The sequence below is a fragment of the Ictidomys tridecemlineatus genome, chromosome 6 (genome assembly GCF_052094955.1).
Source record: "Ictidomys tridecemlineatus isolate mIctTri1 chromosome 6, mIctTri1.hap1, whole genome shotgun sequence".
In the NCBI taxonomy this organism is placed as follows: Eukaryota; Metazoa; Chordata; class Mammalia; order Rodentia; family Sciuridae; genus Ictidomys; species Ictidomys tridecemlineatus.
Genome location: NC_135482.1, coordinates 103757341 through 103776989, shown reverse-complemented (window position 1 = coordinate 103776989; position 19649 = coordinate 103757341). Strand labels below are relative to the sequence as shown.

Genomic DNA, 19649 nt, shown 5'->3' with positions numbered 1-19649 from the left:
CCCAGCCAGGACCTGGGAGTTCTCACTTCTGACCCTGGACTTGGTATTCCTGTAGCTCACAAACTGGGGGAAGAACTCAGGTGTCCAGGGTTCAGATTTGGCTAGGTGCAGCTCGCCCCAGGGGCCCCTTCAATCAGCTGTCACCAAAGAAACCTCTCCAGCCAGTTACTCCTGCCAGGCCTCAGGTCTGGCTCCAGGGCTCACCCCACCCTCCCTGCTCCTTCCCTCCCTCTTCCTTCCTTTCCTTTACCATCCCCCCTCCCAAGAGCTTTACCTACCTAGGACAGCCCCACCCAGCTGTGCAGGGCACATCCCATAATAATCCTCCTCACTAGCCTCTACTCCCCCCCCAAAAAAAGAGAGGCGGCCATCCCATAATAGCCACCCACAAGAGACATTCCGCGGTGACCGCCCCCTCCCTGCAGAGCTGCTGGGAGCAGCCATCCCATAATAGTTGGCCGCCTGTTTTACTGGTTACGGCTGTGGAGGGAGCTGGAGAGGAAATGGAGGGAGGGGGGAGGGGAAGAGGATGAAGGGCCCCCACTTTGTGGGAGAGAGGGAGAGGGGAAAGAGTGGCATAAGGAGTTAGGAAGCAAAAGATGACGTTGTGCAGGTGGGAGTTGGAAGCCACTGACCATCACGACCCTGCTATGGGTCTCTATTCCATTCCTCAGGGGCTACCTTTTTTCGTCCGCACTCTGGAGGGAGGTGGCTGCTAGTTAGAGAAGACGCCTAGGATGGGTTGAGGTGCCCAAAGTGTGTGTGTAGGGAGATGGATTTCAGGTGTTCCTCTTGGGCTGTTGGAGGTAGGAGGCTGACCTTAAGATGATGAGAGACTAAGGGGTAAGGGGGGTTGGAGAAGAGCTCCTCAAGCCCTCCCCATTCTGCACCACCATCCCATAATAATCCCCCCAGCCCCACTCCCCCTCCCACACACGACATCCCATAATATCTTCTGGAGAAGCAGTCCCCGCAGTAGGTACAAAGAGCTATCCCATAATAAGCTCCCCCACCCCCACTCACCACCCCCCCAACTTGGCCCCCCCTCAGTCACATGCAGCCGGTGCCATCCCCCGCTGCTCCCCCCTCTGGCCACCGAAGGCCTTGCCAGCCCATAATACTCTTGCCTCTGGTCGCAGGAGGCCTCCAGCCCATAATACTCCTTTCCACCACCACCCCCCCTTCCCGCCCCGCACCCCTTCCTCCCGCCTCCAGTTGGAGCCGGGCCTCACCAGCCCATAATATTCCCCAGTCTCCTAAGGCTGTTCCAGCCCATAATACTCTCCCTGTCTCCTAAGGCCTCTGCATCCCATAATACTGCCAGACGCCTGACCTGTGGGCCAAACCCCAGCCCGTTCCACATATCGAGGCTGTGTCAGCGCCGCCGGTCTCCCTCCCTGTCCCTCCTCCCTTCCTCGGTCGGCGCTTTCCCTCCCAGGCTGTCTCCCGCCCTCCTGCCCTGGGCCCCTCTCCTGGCCCCACCCTGTGCCTGCCTGGCCCTCCAGCCTCCTCACTCGCCCTTTCCCCAAATCCTGGGTCTTCGTCCTATCCCCCTCCTCTTCCTTTCATGCGCTTCTCCACCTACTCCTTAGTTTGTGGGATGGACATCAGCCTCATGGGGAGAGAGTGCCCCCAGAGGGCAATGGACCAGTCACTGCCCCTGAAGACTGCCTGCTTGACCCAGCACCATGGAAACGTGCCCAGCCTGCCTCCTCTCCAGTTCCCTTGGCCCTAGCTCTGATTGCTGGCAGGGCTCAGTCTGGTGACGATTCACCTGGAACCCTTGCTGCTTCCAGAAGCAAGGGCATCACAAGCAGCATCTGAGCTCCATACTCTTATTTGAAAGACAGCTCCCATTTATGGAGCTTCTAAAATGCCTTTCAAAGGTCCTTCATCTCATTGACCCTCACCATCACCCAAAAAGCAGATATTATGAGCTCCATTGAACAGAGGCTCAGAGAGGTTAATTGGCCAAAGATACATTGCCAAGAAATGACAAAGCTGAAATCAGTATCCAGGTTTGTTTGATTCCAAGGTTCTGAGAGTCTTTGGTTTTCCCCAAACCTAGTGTGAGAAACTTCACTTTCCAGTTCTTTCAGGTCCTCTGATGAGAATTACCTCTAGCCTCTCTTTGTCTCCAGGGCCTCCTGAAAGAATAGAGAAGGAATGTCTGGTGTGAGATTTACCTTCCCTTCCCTTCCCCATTTCTTACTTGAGATCCCAGATGGCAAGCAAGATCATAAGGATTCTCCTTAAGATGGTCAAGACCAAGAATGTAGCATCTCTGCCTTCCTGTAGGATCCTTACCTCTGTCCTGGTTCTCCTGACTTTGTTGTATTGCCAGACCATTGATTGATACTCTCCCCCAACTACAATCACCATGCGAAGGGATCATCCTGTAGAGGAGGTTTTGAGAACCAAGAGATGGTCTCCTTCTCCGTTGAGTTGATGAACAATTAACAGTGCTGATGTATGCCAGACCAGATGGCTTATACCTATAATATCAGCAGCTCCAGAGGCTGAGACAGGAACATCGCAAGTTCAAAGCCAGTCTCAGCAATTTAGTGAGATTAAGCAACTTAGAGAGACACTGTCTCAAAATAAGAATAAAAAGGGACTGGAGATGTTGCTCGGTAGTTAAGTGCCTCTGGGTTCAATCTCCAGTCCCCCCCCCAAAAAAAAATTAAAAAGTGCTGCTTTTTTTAATCCCAGGCCTGGGGAGGGAGTCATACCCACTGCATTAAGTCTAAACTGTCCTGACTGTGTGTGTCATGGACTGGCTATTCCTTCCCGGGTCCTTGATATGGTGTGTTTAGGACCTAACACAATTGATACCGTGGGTGAGCCTGGTTCTTAGACCTTACCCAGTTGCACTGTGTCCTGGGGTACTGAGGATTGTGTAAAGGGAAGGGCAGTGTGCACAGGGAACATGGAGGAAGATCAGGGCAAAGATGACACCACAGATTCGAGGTGAAAAAAACAATTGAGAGAGATGCCTCTCTTCACCTCTTTATCAGGTGAAGAGAGGCAAGGATACCAAGGATGCATGTAATAGAGCCAGGGTTGGAGAGGAAAGAGGAACAGGATGTGCTGCAAGGAGTAGAAGTTTAGGAGCCAAATAGAAAGTCAGCCATTTCCAGATTGTGTAACCTTAAGACTTCAAATTCTCCCCAGTGTTTTGTTGTTTCATCTGTACAGTAGGGATAGTCATCATCCTGACAATGGAATGCATTTCAATTCATCGTACACAAATAGAGTGCAACATTTCAATTCTCTGGTTGCACACGGTATAGAGACGCACCATTAATGCAATCATACATGTACCTAGGATAATAATGTCCATCTCATTCCACCATCTTTCCTATCCTCATAACCTCTCCCCACCCTTCCCTTTGCCCAATCCAAAGTTCCTTCACTCCTCCTATCCCCGTATTATAGATCAGCATCCATCAATCAGATAAAACATTCAGCCTTTAATTTTCTGATTGGCTTACTTCGCTTAGCATAATATAAAATTTTGGAGACAAGGTCTCACGATGTCATTATTTTGCTCAGGCTGGCTCCAAACTCCTGGGATCAAGTGATCCTCCTCCTGCCTCAGCCTCTGAAGCCACTGGGATTACAGGCATGTGCCACAGCACCTGGCTGGCCATGAGAATATTTTAAAAACCTGTAACACTCTTGCTTTTTCTCTTCCTCCTCTTTGGATTTTTCTAGACGTTAAATGGGACAGCCCCAAAGTATGGGTGTGTGCTCTAGATTTCCCACATCTTGCCTTCATCTTATTACTTACAAAATAATTGGGAATCCTGTGAAAGTGCCAGTGGCTACAAGTTTTTTGGTTTTGTTTTGTTTCCCTTTGGTATCAGGGATTGAACCAGGGGTGCTTAAACACTGAGCCACATCCCTAGCCTTTTTTATTTTTTATTTTGAGAAGGATCTTGCTAAGTTGCTGAGGCTGGCCGTGAATTGGGGATTCTTCTACTTCTCAACCTCCTGAGTTGCTGGTATTACAGGCAAGTGCCACCATGTCTAGCTACAAGTTTTCTTAAACTTCCATAGCCTGTTAATGTGTTAGGTTCTGTTCATTCCCCTCTGTCTGCAATAGCTCCTTAATCTATTCTTCTGTGTTCTCATGGTAGAAACCCTTTGGATGGGCCTTTAACAGTCCGCCAGGACTTTAACACCAGACATGTCACACTGCAAACAACCCATTTCCATCTGGAAGTGATAGCCTGGTGAGAATTCTTCCACAAACCATAACCACACTTCTTCCCAACTATTGTAGTAGGTCCCAAATCGCTCTTTTCCTTGGATTCTCCTTAACTTCATTTCCCTATACGCTATCTTACACAATATGTCCATGTGAGCCAAACCTGAGAAACTTCAGGGTTCTAAATAAATTGCCAACACTTTGCCCTGTATTCCTGCATCTTCTATCTTGCATTATAGTTATTGTTCTGTATTCCCCACAAAGTAGTAAAATACTTCACAACAAGAGCTGACTGTTCATCTAGTCAACAAATATTTATTGAGCACTTCTCCTGTGCCAGGCCCTATTTTAGATGTTAGTGAATATATAAGAGAACCAAAACCTGCCCCCATGGAGCTTACATTCTATCTAGGAAGGAGACATCCAATAAACATAAAAATTAGGAAAAATAAATAAGCAGATTATAATGTGAGTTTTAATTACTTTAGAATTCACTCATGTACCTGCATATAAAAGTACTCAAGTATTTTTAAAATTTTTATTTGTTCATTCATTTAGTTGTGTATTACAAGGAACCAAACTCAGGGCCTTGTGAATGTTAAGTATGCCCTCTTCCCTTTCAAATTATTATTATTGTTTTTTGGGGGAGGGTATCAGGGATAGAGCCCAGGGGCACTTAACCACAGAGCCACAACCCACCTTTTTAAAAAATATTTTATTTAGAGACAGGGTCTCACTAAGTTGCTTAGGGCCTCACTAAGTTGCTGAGGTTGGCTTTGAACTTGTGATCCTCCTGCCTCAGCCTCCTAGCCGCTGGAATTACAGGTGTGCACCACTGCACCTCCCCACTTCATGTTATTTTTTTAAATTGTGTTCAGTTCAGTTTGTGTTAAAGTTCTCAGAGTTGGACTAAGAGATTTGGTGAGGCTTGTGCCTTCAGATCAGGACAGGCACAAACAGGTCTGGAATTCTGAAGGTGAAGTGAAATGGGGCGGAAGCTAACAAACAAGTCTTAAGAGCAACTGGGTAAGGAGCTGGTGCTGGGCTCTAACCTCTACCCAGATGAAGGCTGGGACTTCAAGGCTATCTTGAGAAATCTGGGTCAGTTACCTGGTTTGGCCACCAGAGGTCATTTTACTCCTGTAAATCACCAACTAGAGAGCTCACATAAAGACACACAAAAGACTGACTCTGAACTCGAAACACAGATACAGGAGAATCCTAACACTGTCTCACACACACTCTCCCCCCCCACCGAGCGCGCGCGCGCACACACACATACAGAGAGAGAGGGAGAGAAAAATACAGAACCGAGACATAGGGATGGAAATGCATACTGGACACACAGAGCAACAACTCTTAATGCCAAGGTCTAAAGATGTCAGGGTGCTAACTCTGCAGCCCTCCCAGCCCCCTACTGGAATCAAGACGGAAGGAAACCATTTAGCTTGCTAAGAACAGACGGGCTATTCCTGTCCTCTCATCTCACTCTTACTTCCCTGTATACTCTTCTCTCCTGGCTATGGCACAGTTCCTTTCTAACCACTAGAGACGTCCCACCCTCTCCTCCAGAGTGTGTGTGTGTCTGGTTCCACCCCTGACCCCCCAAGGCTGCTGCCCTGATAAGCCCAAGGTGGTATTCCATTTGGTGTACAAACTCCTGCCTGCCTCCAGGAAGCCCCAAGCCTTAAGCACTATTATTAGCAATTAATTTGTTGAGCACCACACTCCTTACAGTCATAAAAACAAAACAAAACAAACAAACAAAAAACTATTATATAATGCCCTGGGAAGATGGTAATGTGAACTCTAATACCTTAGTACAAGTATGGTTCTCAAAGTGTGATCCAGGGACCAGTTCTTTGAGGAAGTCCATGAAGTCAAAATTATCTTCATAATACTACTAAGATATTATTTATGTTTTTCACTCTCTTCACCAGTATACAATGTAGTTTTCCAGAGGCTTCAAGAAATGTGATGACATTACCACTCTCACGGCTAATGGATTGTGTGCTTGTGTATTTCTGTTTTAAAACTTATTAGCTTTCATTCCTATTACAGTAAATATTAAAACAACAAAGAATAAGCAAAAGCTCTTGGGGTCCTCAATTTCTATGAGTGTAAAGGGATCTGAGACCAAGAAGTTTGAGAACCAATGCTTTAATACAAAGACTGTTCTCCTTTCTTTGGACAAAGCAGGAAGACAGAGATGATATTAAGGACCTAGAAAAGAGGAGGCCCTAAAAACGATGGCAGGAGAAACGATGACCTAGATAAGGGACAAAAACTAGGATTTGGGGGAGGGGGGCAGTGTGTATCACAATTTAATTCACAGTTTTGCCCTGCCCCTACCACCCCATGTTGGGTGTCCTAGCCTAAACCATTAGAAATCAATAATAAGGAACCCAGTTCTCTCCATATCAAATAAACACTTGTACGCTTCCTGCTAAGTAGGGGGGGGGCAGGTGAAAGTGAAAATGGTGGTGTCCATGGCCCTGAGATCAGCACAGAACTCAACAGATGGCACCAACTTCTCAGTAGCTTGATCTACCAAGGTTTGGGGCTCTTCAGCTCTTGGCCCTGTGGTCCTGTGGCAAAATCCAGGGTATCCACTTTCCTTTCCATCTGTCAGCTCTTAGCTGTGGTCAGGTTCATTGCATCACTTCCCACTGATTGGAGAAAAGGTCCTTTGCCTACTACCACCAACTTAAAGAAGCCATAGCTAGTAACAATCTTTCTTTCCTGTGATCTTGTTTCCACACTTTGTTCTCATCTGCATTCAAGAACTGGAGTTCCATTCTGAAATCCAAGCGCTCAGTGCACCTCCCTCATGGTCATGGATCCAGAAGCCTATGAGAGAGGTACCAGACTGCACTATTGCGCGATATGCGTTCAGAGGGTGGAATCCTGAGGACACTCGGTGAAGGGCATTCTGGGTTTAGGTGGCTGGAGTAGCTCCTGACTGGTGGCATCCACTCCAGTGGTGTGGATGGCCTCTGAGGACCTTTCTGCACTCGCTCCCCTATCACCATTGGTGGCCAAGGTCCGGACCTGGAGCGGAGTACCTAGGCCACGCAGGGTGTTACGGAAACCCTCGGCGCTGAAGTAGTACACCAGCGGGTCCAGCACGCAATTGGCGCCGGCCAGCAGCACCATTACCATCAACACCCCGCGCACTTGATCGCGGGCCTCCTGGCTGGCCACCAGCAGGTTGCCCCGCAGCAGCCCATAGACAGCCAGAGTGGAGTTGTAGGGCACGAAGCACAGCAGGAAGATGACGAGGTTGGCCAGCAGAAGGCGCACGGTTTTCCGCCTCCTTTGGCTCTGCGTGGCGTCCGGCCGCGCTAGAGTCCAAAAGACCCGCCCAGATGAATAGAGGACGGCTGCCAGGGGCAACAGAAAGCCCAGGGCCTCGGCCAGCAGCACAAGGGGAAGCAGCCGGCCCTTCCATAGCTCGTCGCTGAAGCTTTCGAAGCACAGGCGCACCTCGATGCCCCGGTAGCTGCAAGGCGAGGGCCTGTGCACGCGGGCGGCGGGCACAGCAAACACCAAGATAAGTGCCCAAACACCCAGACAGAGCCGCCTCGCCACGCGGGACCGCCGCATATGACGTAGACGCAGGGGGTGCACGATGGCGGCATAGCGGTCCAAGTTGATGAGCATCAAGAAGATGCAGCTGCCATACATGTTCATCTGGAAGATTGCGCCCGACGTCTGGCACAGGAGGTCGGGGAAGGGCCAGTAGTGCAGTGCGTAGTAGGAGATGCGCACGGGCAGTGAGAGGGTGAAAAGCAAGTCGCTGGCTGCCAGATTGCACATGTACACACTCACCACCGAGTGTATGCGCAGAACGCGCAAGAAGATCCAGAGGGCCAGCGCATTAAGGGGGAGCCCGGCCGCCAGCACCAAGCTGTAGACCACCATGTGCAGGCGATGGGTAGCCCTATAGTCAGGGCACGGAGGAATAGAGCTGTTGGTAGAAGAGGCGTTGGCAGAGCAGTTGGCCAACAAAGAGGAGTTGGTCAACATCGTGAAAAAGTGAGAGGGGGAGCTAGGCTGGATACATCATGAGACACATCAAGATCCAGGCATCCCTTTTACCTCCAGGGTGGCAGCCTGGAGGTTGTACAGGGACCTGGAGGCTATGCAGAGACCGTCCAAAAGCAAGGAGAAGCAGGTCATGGAAATATGTGCTATGGCTGCAGGGTCCGATGGCTATAAAGGATTGGAAGCTTTTAATCACAGCCTCATCAGCAATGGAGACCTGGAATGGAGAGGCAAATCAAAAGTCAAAGTTATGCAGGGACAGGGCAGCAGACACAAATGTTTAGCTATTTATACTGGCTGGCCTCAAGACTTTTCTCAGCCTCATCTTGCACCTCTTTGCACCCAGTCCAAAATAGCATCTATACCAGGACTGTACTGTACAGTATTAAATGCCCTCCTTCTGGAGTCAGGGACTCCACAGACTGTCTGGTTTGTTTTGTTGTTCTTTGTGTGGTGCTGGGGATTCAACCCAGGTAGGCAAGTGCTCTACTTTGAGCTACATCCCTAGCCCTAGACTGTTTAGGTTTAAATCCTGGCTTTGCCACCTTGTGACCTCAGAAAAGTTAACCTCTCTAAACTTCATCTTATTTAATCTTGAATGGGGGTGGCACAGCATGTTAAAAGTGATCTTTACTAGACAGGTGTGGAGGCACAGGCCTGTAATCCCAGAGACTCCAGAGGCCAAGGCAGGACCATCAAAAGTTCAAGACCAGCCTTAGAAATTTATCAAGGCCCTAAACAACTTAGGGAGACCCTGTCTCAAAATAAAAACAAAAAGGCCTGGGGATTTAGCCCAGTGGCAAATCAAATCTGGTTTCAATTCCCAGTATTAAAAAAAAAAAAAAAAAAAAAAAAAAGCTCATGAAGGCTTTAATTCATGAAGTTGTTTAGAGATTAAATAAAATCATGTATATAAAATGCTTAGGTTGCTGTTGTCTTAAAAGAACTCTCCCTACCTCAAATGCTTACTAAGTCTTTAAAAGATTCCAGGCATGTTCAGGGCAGTGAGCAAAACATAGGCCTTATCCCCCTCCCCCACCTACTTTACATTCCACTGGAGGGAGGCAGACAACAAAGAAGTCTACTTAAATAGGTTCATCATGTGGGAAAAATAGTATGAAGCACCTCTCCAGGCCAGGTGCTAAGCTGGCTCCCCATTATCTAAAGAATAAAGTTCAGACTCCCAAGTCCTGTACAAAATCCCAGCCTCACTCATCACATCCACCCTTCTGATATCTGATGTCAGAGCAATATGGGTTCATCCTGATTGACTTCCCTAATGCTGTTTCTTCATCTGTAAAATGGAAATAGGAATGTATTGGTACCTTATAGGCCAATTGCCCAGCTGCTTTGGGCAGAGGCATGTTAAGAGTACTTTGGGCTTTTTCTGGGTGTTCCCCCTTGAGGGTCTACCTAAAGAGCTTCCAAGAGGAAGTTAGCTCTGTGATAGGGAACACAGTGGTTTGATAGTGAAGACACATAAGGGACCCAGAGAGGGTGGAGGTAAGGAGTAGTACTGTTTCAGCTGCCATTAAAGAGCAGGCTGCAGCAGCTTCAGTCCTCAGGCAAAGTTGGCTGATCAAGGACGCAGCCAAGAGGTAGACAAGCCAAATAATAGGATGTGGTCTGAGTGTCCCAACTTCCTCAACTCCCTAAGGCCAATTAGTTTTTGTTTGTTTGTTTGTTTGTTTTTTGAGACAGAATCTCACTTTCCAGACTGGCCTCAAGTTAGTGATCCTCTTGCCTCAACCTCCTGAATAACTGGAACTACAGAGTATTCGAGGGAATATGCCAGTAGGCCCAGCTCTAAGTACTGGGCAGTGGAACCCAGGGCTTCATGCCTAACAAGCAAGCACTCTATCTTCACCTCTGAGCTGAGCGATAGGGTCTCACTAAGTTGTCGGGGCTGGTCTTGAACTTGTGATCTTGGCTCAGGTTCCAGAGTAGCTAGGCATACATCATGGCACCTAGCTCCTCAGACATTTTTTAAACTTTTTGTTTTGAGACAGGATCTTGGTAAATTATACAGATTGGCCTTAAATTTACAATCCTGCCTCCGTTTCCCAAGTAGCTGGGATTATAGCATGCACCACCACACCCGGCTTCTAACATCATTGTTAAGTGCACTATTCCATGTCATGAAGTACATTTAAAATGATACATAATCCTCACCAATAATGATTACCAGAAATAGAATTTTTTTCATCATCTCAAACAACAACTCTATAGCCATTAAGCAATACTGTCAGCCACATCTTAGGGAGAGAAGTTGTCTCAGACCTTGAGCAAGTATCCCAAGACATGAATGAAGCTGGTTCCATCCAAAAGAAGCAATTTAATTTTGCCTATTGCACTGAGGATGTGGCTCAGTGTGTATGTGGCTTAGCATGCTGAAGGTCCCCCTATAGTCCCTAGCACTACAAAACAGATAAACTCTTGCAGAAAATTAAATTGTAAACCTGAAAATACCAGATTATTTATTTTTTCTCCTACCAATCATCACCACTGGTAGTGTGAGACTAGCGAGAGATGTTGTGGAACAGTTTAAGGAAATAAACATTTCTCCTGTAAAGTGCCAATTTGACAATGAGAATACAGTTAGCCCTCCATAACCACAGGTTTCATATCCATGGATTCAACCAATTGCAAGTAATCCCAGCTACTCAGGAGACTGAGGCAGGAAGATCACAAATTTGAAGCCAGACTCAGCACCTTAACAAGACCCTGTCTTAAATTAAAAAAAAAAAAAATTAAAAGGAGTGGGGGGTTCAGTGGTAAAGTATCCTTGAGTTCAAATCCCAAGCACCACAAAAAATAAATTTAAAAAATTATACTAGGGCTGGGATGTGGCTCAAGTGGTAGCACGTTTGCCTGGCATGCGTGTGGCCCAGGTTCAATCCTCAGCACCACATACAAACAAAGATGTTGTGCCCGCTGAAAACTAAAAAATAAATGTTAAAATTCTCTCTCTCTCTCTCTCTCTCTCTCTCTCTCTCTCTCTCTCTCTCTCTCTCCCCTCTCCCTCTCTCTCTCTCTCTCTCTCTTTAAAAAAAAAATTATACTAAATATATACCTTTTTCTTGATGTTATCCTCTAAACAATATAATGTAACTTGTTTACATAGCGTTTATATTGTATTAGGCATTATAAGTAATCTAGAGATGATTTAAAGTATATAAGATAATATGTCTAGATTATTTGAAAATATTATACCATTTTACTTAAGGGACTTGTGCATTCATAGGTTTGGGTATCCAAGGGGGATTCCTGAAACCAATCTCTCAGGGATGCCAAGGGATGACTATAATACCAAATGGGACTTAAAATTCTGAAAAGCAAATAAAATCAGACTTGTTTCTGGGTAGACATCCCGACTTTCACCCATTTCATCTTATTTCACTTTCACTTTCAGACCTCTGCCTTTGTATTGTTTCCTCTCATTCTCCAATTGGCAAATTTCTCAGGACCCTGTGATCTGCCTCCCCCACAGGGCAGATGTTGTCCCTTCAGCCTTGTGCTTTCCAGGGTGGAGGAATGCACAGGTCTATTAGCTATTCCCATGTGTATAGTAATTAATTATTCTTTTTTTTTGAGAGAGAGAGAGAGAGAGATAGAGAGAATTTTAATATTTATTTTTTAGTTTTCGGCGGACACATCTTTGTTTGTATGTGGTGCTGAGGATCGAACCCGGGCCATGCGCATGCCAGGCGAGCACGCTACCACTTGAGCCACATCCCTAGCCCTGTAATTAATTATTCTAATCAGCCTCTCCCATTAGACTGTGAGCTCCTTGAGGGAGGGACTGTGGACTATGGCTTATTCATCTTTGTATCCCCAGCACCTACCTCAATAAATGTAGACTGAAAAATAATAGTAACCATATTCCAGGGTATGTTTCATACTTAATTTCTAACCCTTCCAACCATCCTTTGAGGTAGGTGTTTGTCCTCATTTTTATAGGAAAGGAAACAGAAGCCCAAGAGCTAATCACCAAGGAATGAGTTGAGGATAAAACCCAGGACTGCCCAGTTCCAAAGTCAAAGATATACTGTGTTGCTTCCAACCAGAATGGATGATTCAATAAGTGGATAGATGCTGGATAGAGCACTTAGTCTTCTATAGTTAACTATATGAAATCTGTGCTCAGGGGTAACTTATTTTACTTCCTCATTTGTCCAATTGATATACATTTTAATAACCCAATTCCTACTGGTGTTGTGGTTCAGTGTGGAGTGCTTTAGCCTGTGCAAGGACCTGGGTTCAATCCCCTGTACTGAAAAAACAAAACACCACTTCTTTCTTATTCCCAACTTCAAACATCGGTAACAAACTCATCTTTCTTTACACAAACACACATATGTGCCTCCTTATAATTTTCCATAAGTACTTAAATACTTGAGCTGGGCACAGTGGTACATGCCTGTAGTTCCAACTACTCAGGTGGCTGAGGAGGATTGCTTAAGCTAAGGAGTTCCAAGCTAGCCTGGGTAACATTGTAGCTCCCCTTCTCAGAAAATTAAAAAAATTAAAAAGTACTTAAACAGTTAAGCTGGGCACAGTGGCTCATGCCTGTAACCTCAGCAATGGGAGGAAGAGGCAGAAGAATCCCAAGTCCAAAGCCAGCCTCAGCAACTTAGTGAGGTCCTAAGCAACTTAGCAAAACCCTGTCTCTAAATAAAATATGAAAAAGGGATGTGGATGTGGCTCAGTGGTAAAGCGCCCTGAATTTAGTCCCTGTTAGCAAAAAAAGAAAAACAAAAACAAAAGAGAGAGAGAGAGAGAACTCAAACACTTAATTTGCTGCTTTGACCCCCTCAGTTGTTTTATGCACATTGGTTCACCTTGATGGTAAGGCCCTGGGGTGGGGACCACACCCTGCAGATGTTCACTTCAATCCTTGCACTTCACAGACTTGAGTGACACTTATTGGCTGCCTGGCAGGAAATCTACTCCCCACTCAACATGTTAGCCCATTCATAATCCTGTTATAACATCTCTTTGTGTCAAAATCCAATCACTGTCTGGGCATGGTGGTACACACCTGTAATATCAGCTTCTTGGGTGGCTGAGGCAGGAGGATCACAAGTTCAAGGTCAACCTTAGCAACTTAGTGATACCCTGTCTCAATAAAAAATAAAAAGGACTGGGAGTGTAGTTCAATTAAGAGCACCCCTGTTTCAATTCATTGCACTGGAGAAAAAAAAAAAGCCAGGCACCTAACCACTTCTTTTCACATTCCTATCTGGTTCCACATGTATAACCGACTTAGTATGAAACCATGTCTTTTAAAAGGACTGTTTGGAAACATCTCATATTAAGATTTCAATAATAGTTTATTCTATAATTCAATAAATCAATAAAGTTATACTTTATTGATTGATTGATTGATGCTGGGGATTGAACCAGGGCCTCTGAGTGATAGGCAAGGGCTCTACCACTGAACTACATCCACAGCCCATGCTTTATAATTTTTTTTTTTGTAGATGGACACAATACCTTTATTTTGTTTATTTAGTTTTATGTGGTGCTGAGGATCGACCCCAGTGCCTTACACATGCCAGGCGAGTACTCTACCACTGAGCCACAACTCCAGCCCCCATGCTTTATCATTCTTAACCATTACTTGAGAACCATATAGTGGCTTCTTATAATTAGGGAACACACATTAGAAACTGAACAAATGAATTATTTTCCAAGAATCCCCAGTTGTTCTGTTTAAAAAGTTGCAAAGTTACATAGACCAAAGTGGATTCCTTGAGCTACTACTCAAAGGAAAGGTTAGGAATCCTATAGTAAAGGAAATCATGAGGATTCTATTACCCTATTCCAAAGAAGAGAAGTCCCTAGTTTCTTTGTCAAAAAGCCACCACTTGCTGGGCATAATGGTGCATTCCTATAATCCCAGCAACTCAAGGAGGATGAGGCAGGAGGATCACAAGTTCCAGTCTATGTAACTTAGTGAGATCCTGTCTCAGGTCTGGGAAAGTAGCTCAGTGGCAGGGTGCTTGCTGAGCATGCAGGAGGCCCTGGTTTCCATTCCCAGTACTGGGGAGCAGTGGAGCTGGGGAAGCTACCTTTTTCTATCATTCAGAAAGGTCAAACTGAGCATTGAAAGCTGCCAGGCCCCTGCTTTGGCACAACCCTATTCCCCTGCTTCCCTGAGCCCTAAGGCTCCTATCTGTGTAGCTGTATGGGCACAGTGCCAGGCCAGATGGCAAAGATGGAAAAAACTGCCAAAGAGGAGGCAAACAGGAAATGGAAGATGGGATGTAGGCATGGGGGAGGGGCAGCACAGACCCTCTCCCCTAGTCCTGCCTTGAGGAAGAAGTCAGGTTGTTGGGGAAATGTAGGAATCAAAGAAACAGCAGCTGCCTCAGAGAGAAGGAACTCTGGGGTTTCATTTCACCAGGAAGGAGGAGGGACGTGGAGGCCTACATAAGTCCAGTAACATGGACACAAACTGATGTGGAAATATAGGCACACCATTACACACATGTTTGTTCACAGACATGGAGATGCTTTACATTCAAACAGTAAGAGATGTGCTTGATGCTGGGATTGTAGCTCCGTGGTAGAGCACTTGCCTAGCATGTGTGAGGTACTGGGTTTGATTCTCAGGACCACATATAAATAAATAAAATAAAGGTCCATCAACGTCTAAAATTTTTTTATATATAAATTAAAGAAAAAAGAGATGTGCATACAGATCCCCAGTAACATACAAATCAATGTTTACACACACAGGGTAATATACAAGCATGTGCACAGATGATGGGCCACAGCCGGAAGAGGAGACATAGCCCTTGCCTTAGGGATTATATCCTATTACACAGACAAGACTATACAATCAGGCACTTTCACAAGCATGTTTCCATGCAGACACCAACAAACAAATCTCAACTACAAGGCAGCAAGGTATAAAGAATCCACCATATACACCGAGGCTATGGGAACTGTTCTCACCACTATCCCACCCCACTATTACCACTCACACACCAGAGCATGTGCCGCCACCTGCTGCTCACGGCATCTGTCCTTCAGCTTCCTTTCTGCACCTTCAGGGTCCAGGTTTATTACCTCCTCAGGGCCTCTGGGACCCATCCCATTGCCCTCTGAGCTGGGCTGGGTGCTGCTCTTTGCTGAGATAAGCCAGAAGGCCAGGGCTATTTTCTGCCACAGGCAGGAAGTAAGAATGAGGGAGTAAGAGTGAGCAGGAGGCTAGATCATGATCATTCCCTCACTGTTCTCCACACCCTTGCCCTCAGTAGCCATGTTATTTGGCAACTGGCCAATAATGCAGAGGGGAGCTAAAGACAAAGGACTAGGTGATTTAGGACGATGATAGGGACAGGAAGGGGAACAGAAATACCTCTTCAATGTCCAACTTCTGTGTGGCACCATCTCTGTGCTGTTCCTCCTGGCCCTCCCGCGCATGCACCAAATGCCTTGTTCTCTCTTTGCCTTTTGTTTTTATTCACATCCTTCTGCCTTCTCCCCGAGGTCAAAAGTTTGAAAAGGACTCTCCTTGTCCCTTAAGATCAGCTCTGGGATAGCCCTAACCTCTTTAAACACCCAACCGGTGTTTCATACAGACACAGGAAATACCCCTTTGGTAAAAGTTCTAACCTGCTAGTTAAATTAGCTAGACCCACTTCCTTGCTTCTGTGTTCAGGCAATGTTGGGGGCGGGTGCACACTTTCCTCTCAGACAGGGTTAATTATAAACATCCCTTAGCATTGGTATATTCAGTCTCTGCAAACAGATCCAGCTGGTCTGAGCCTTCAGAAGCTTCACCCAGTCTTACATCTTTGTGAAAAGCTTGGTCCCGTGACTTCTTTGGGAGTACAAACAAATCCTGTTTATCAGTTTATCTTGGGTCTCAGGTGCAGGAATGAGGTGGGAAGGCCTGGGATATGGAGATAGTCTGAACTCCAGGATGAGTGAGGAGGCTCCTTTCTGCCTCAGAGATCACAATCTTGCCTAAAAGTGGGGTCTCTTGGGCTCAGGCTGGAGTGGTGTTGTCTTATCACTGTCTTCCCTCCTTCCCATTTCCTCAGCCAAACTTCCTACTCCAGTCTCTTCTACCACACCCCACCCCACAATAGCCTTTTTCCTCCAGCCTTTCCAACATCATCCTTAGCCATGTCTTCTCCCTTCCTGGGTGCCAGCCTTAGCAACTTAGAGAGAACTTAAGCAACTTAGAGATACTCATCTCTCCCAACATTCTTCTGGGAAAAGGCAGAAAGCAAAGGCAGCCCAAAGTTCAATTAGTTTCCCCGATATGTGGATAACATCACACCACCTGCACATCTCCCTCCACCCTGCTTTCAAGAGTGGAAGATAATAAATCCTAGCCAAAAAGTCACTGCAACAGGTTCAGCCCTCGATGACCTGTGCCCCATGTGCATCTTATTCTTACTTTAAGCCTGGCAGGTCCTCTTGTTGACAATCTCCTGGAAGTTTTCAGCCTTCCTCACCTTGCTCTTGCTATTGGTGTGTACCATTGGCTTCAGCCCTCCTTTCCCTGCCACCAGTGCTGGGGACCCAGCCCAGGGCCTCACACACGCTAAGTAAGTGCTCACCACACCCACAGCCCCTTCAACTCTCACCCTTTTAGCTATCTTTTTTTTTTTTTTTACTTTTTCCCCTTCATTTTCTTTTTTTTAAACCAGAATATCACATTTATTTCAGAAGTAACAGCAATGTTAAAATTGACAAGTTAAATTTTTTTTTACATAATACTTTTATTTGTTCATTTTTTTTTAAATGTGGTGCTGAGGATTGAACCCAATGCCTCACATGTGCTAGGCAAGTGCTCTGCCACTGAGCCACAACCCTAGCCCTAAGTTCAGTTCTTAACTATACCAACTTTTTTCTCTTTTTTTTTCTCTTTTTTAATACTCCTGGGCATTAAATGTCTCTGGGATAAAGATTGAGGTTAGCAGAGTGGGGAGAGCTGATGACATCAGGCAGCACAGATGGAGCTGGGATCTTCAGTCTCTGGGTGGCTGGGGAGATGAGCAAGCATGCTCACACACACACACACACACACACACACACACATAAGTTTCCACTTCCCCTCAATCACTACCCTCCATCTCCCGGGAAAAAGAGTTTTGCATCCAGGTGCAGTGGCACACACCTGTGATTCCAGCGGCTTAGGAGGCTGAGTCAAGAGGATCACGAGTTCAAAGCCAGCAACTTAGAGACACCCTGTTTCAAAAATTTTAAAAATGGCTGGGGAGGGCTGAGGTTGTGGCTCAGTGGTAGAGCACTTGCCCAGCACACGTGAGGCACTGGTTTGATCCTCAGCACCACATAAAAAATAAAATAAAAGTATTGTGTCCATCTACAACTAAAAACAATGTTTAAAAAAAAAAGGCTGAGGATGTGGCTCAGTGGTAAAGCACTTCTGGATTCAATACCTGGTACAAAAAAAAAGTTTTGGAAATAACAAAATAACAATCTGATATGATCCCCTTCTTGTTATAGAGACTTCCATAAACATAGGTTACAGATAGGCAACAGCCCTCATTGATCCCAGAAATACACAGTCCCTCCACCTGGGCTTAATATCTGAAATTTCCTTCCTTTCAAGCCACATTCTGTCAGCACCTTGGGGACATTAGAACCATCTAGCCCAATCCCTTTATATAGATGAGCCCAGGGGCTGGGGATGTGGCCTCGCCTGGCATGCCTGCGTCCGCGATCGATCCTCAGTACCACATACAAATATGTTGTGTCCGCAGAAAACTAAAAAGTAAATATTAAAAAATTACCTCTCAAAAAAATAAATAAAAGGTTTTCTTAAAAAAAAAAAAAAAGGATGAGCCCTTTGGGTGGAGGCCATTCTTCCTTGAGAGTGCATTGAAATATGCCTTTGGGGGATGAGGCTAGAGCTTAGTGGTAGAAAGCTTGCCTAGCATCCTTGGAGCCTTAGGTTCCATACCCAGCACCGCAAAAAAAATTAAAAAAAAATAAAAAATATATGCAAAATACACCTTGGTTACCTGAGAAGGATAACAATAAAAACACATCTGTGCCAGTGAACCTATTAGCAGAGTTTAATCAGATTAGCTCATTGTCGTAATTTAGAAGGCCTGGGGGCTGGGGATGTGGCTCAAGCGGTAGCTCACTCGCCTGGCATGCGTGCAGCCCAGGTTCAATCCTCAGCACCACATACAAAGATGTTGTGTCCACCAATAACTAAAAAATAAATATTAAAAAATTCTCTCTCTCTCTCTCTAAAAAAAAAAAAAAAGAAAGAAAGAAGGCCTGGAAAATATTGGAAGCATTCCCCAGAGGCCCCCTCCCTTTGGAAGCTCAAGTTAAGCATGAGAGGGGAACCTCCAGGGTGAAGGGGAGGACCCTTGGGATGCCCTGGAGTGGAAGCTTGAGATCCCTTGGGATCACCTTCAGAGGGGCACTCCTGGGTGTGTCAAACATGTTGGCTGCTTCATCCAGCAGCTCTGAGAAGATCTGTTGGCTAAGGCAGCCCCTTTGGGCTTTTTACTGTATTCAAAAAGGTTTTCCAGGGCCCAAGTCCCACCCTCATCTACATCCCCACCTATGTCTCCCATTTCCACAAGAGGGGTCCTGCCCCTTGTCCCCCCTGGGCAGTTCAACCCCACCTGTCACACCCCCATACCTGTGCTTCCTTTGTCGCTCGGTGGCTGTCCCAAGCTGGCTTCCGCTGCCTGTTCTGTGCTGGGTGGGGCTGGTAGGACCTGCTCCTGGGCGGGTGGTGACACACCCACTCCAGCAGTTCTCAGCACATCCCTCCCAGCTCTTTGCACTCACCCAACCCCACAGGGCCAAGGAGAAAGAGAAGAGGAAGCATTGACCTCAGAGGCCTTTATGGACTAGAGAAGAAACCCCCCACTCCAGCAGCTAATGACACTTAATCCAGCCCTAATTTACCACCTACCTCCCCCACCCATCCCTCACACACTCAAGCAGCTTCCGGAACTCTTACTGGCACACCCACCACTGATGCCCGATGACTAACCCACTGCTGTGCACTGTTCTCACTCATACCCTCTTCTGTGTGTCTCTTCCTCTCTTAGGTCGGCCAGGTGGTTTACCCCATGCAATTCTGCTTGTACCTTCCCCTGCCCAGGGTTCTCTCTGCATACCAGTGTTCTGCAAGGCCCTCTGTCTCTTCCTCTCTCCCTTCCAGTACACACCCAGCTCCTCCAGCAATGCCAGGCTGGATGCTTCCTCTTTACTCAGGTCTATTTCCCCAGGCTTGGAGTTTCAGAAGGGCAGAAAGCTCAGATGACATACCCTCACCTCTGTATCCTGCAGCTGAGCACAGCCCCTCAGAAAACATAAGCCTAAGTTTTCAAACGGCAAGCAGTACTCATTTGTGGTCAAATGAGCTTGGAAA

General features: G+C 46.4%; 1 protein-coding gene across 3 annotated transcripts; it reads right to left on the bottom strand.

Moving 5' to 3' along the window:
• Positions 1–4508: 4508 nt before the first annotated feature.
• Positions 4509–19500, bottom strand: Lpar5 (lysophosphatidic acid receptor 5). 3 transcript variants are annotated; one of them, XM_078015338.1, is made up of 2 exons: positions 18909–19500; positions 4509–8477 (listed from the first exon to the last, which is right to left on the bottom strand). In XM_078015338.1, exon 2 carries the CDS (start codon positions 8240–8242, stop codon positions 7106–7108), a length of 1137 nt encoding a protein of 378 aa, XP_077871464.1. In that variant the 5' UTR covers positions 8243–8477; positions 18909–19500; the 3' UTR covers positions 4509–7105. The 3 variants fall into 3 exon arrangements, with proteins under 3 accessions (XP_077871464.1, XP_077871465.1, XP_005338431.1); XM_078015339.1 differs by lacking the exon at positions 18909–19500 and adding an exon at positions 15630–16890; XM_005338374.4 differs by lacking the exon at positions 18909–19500 and adding an exon at positions 15257–15436.
• Between the last annotated feature and the right edge of the window lie 149 nt (positions 19501–19649).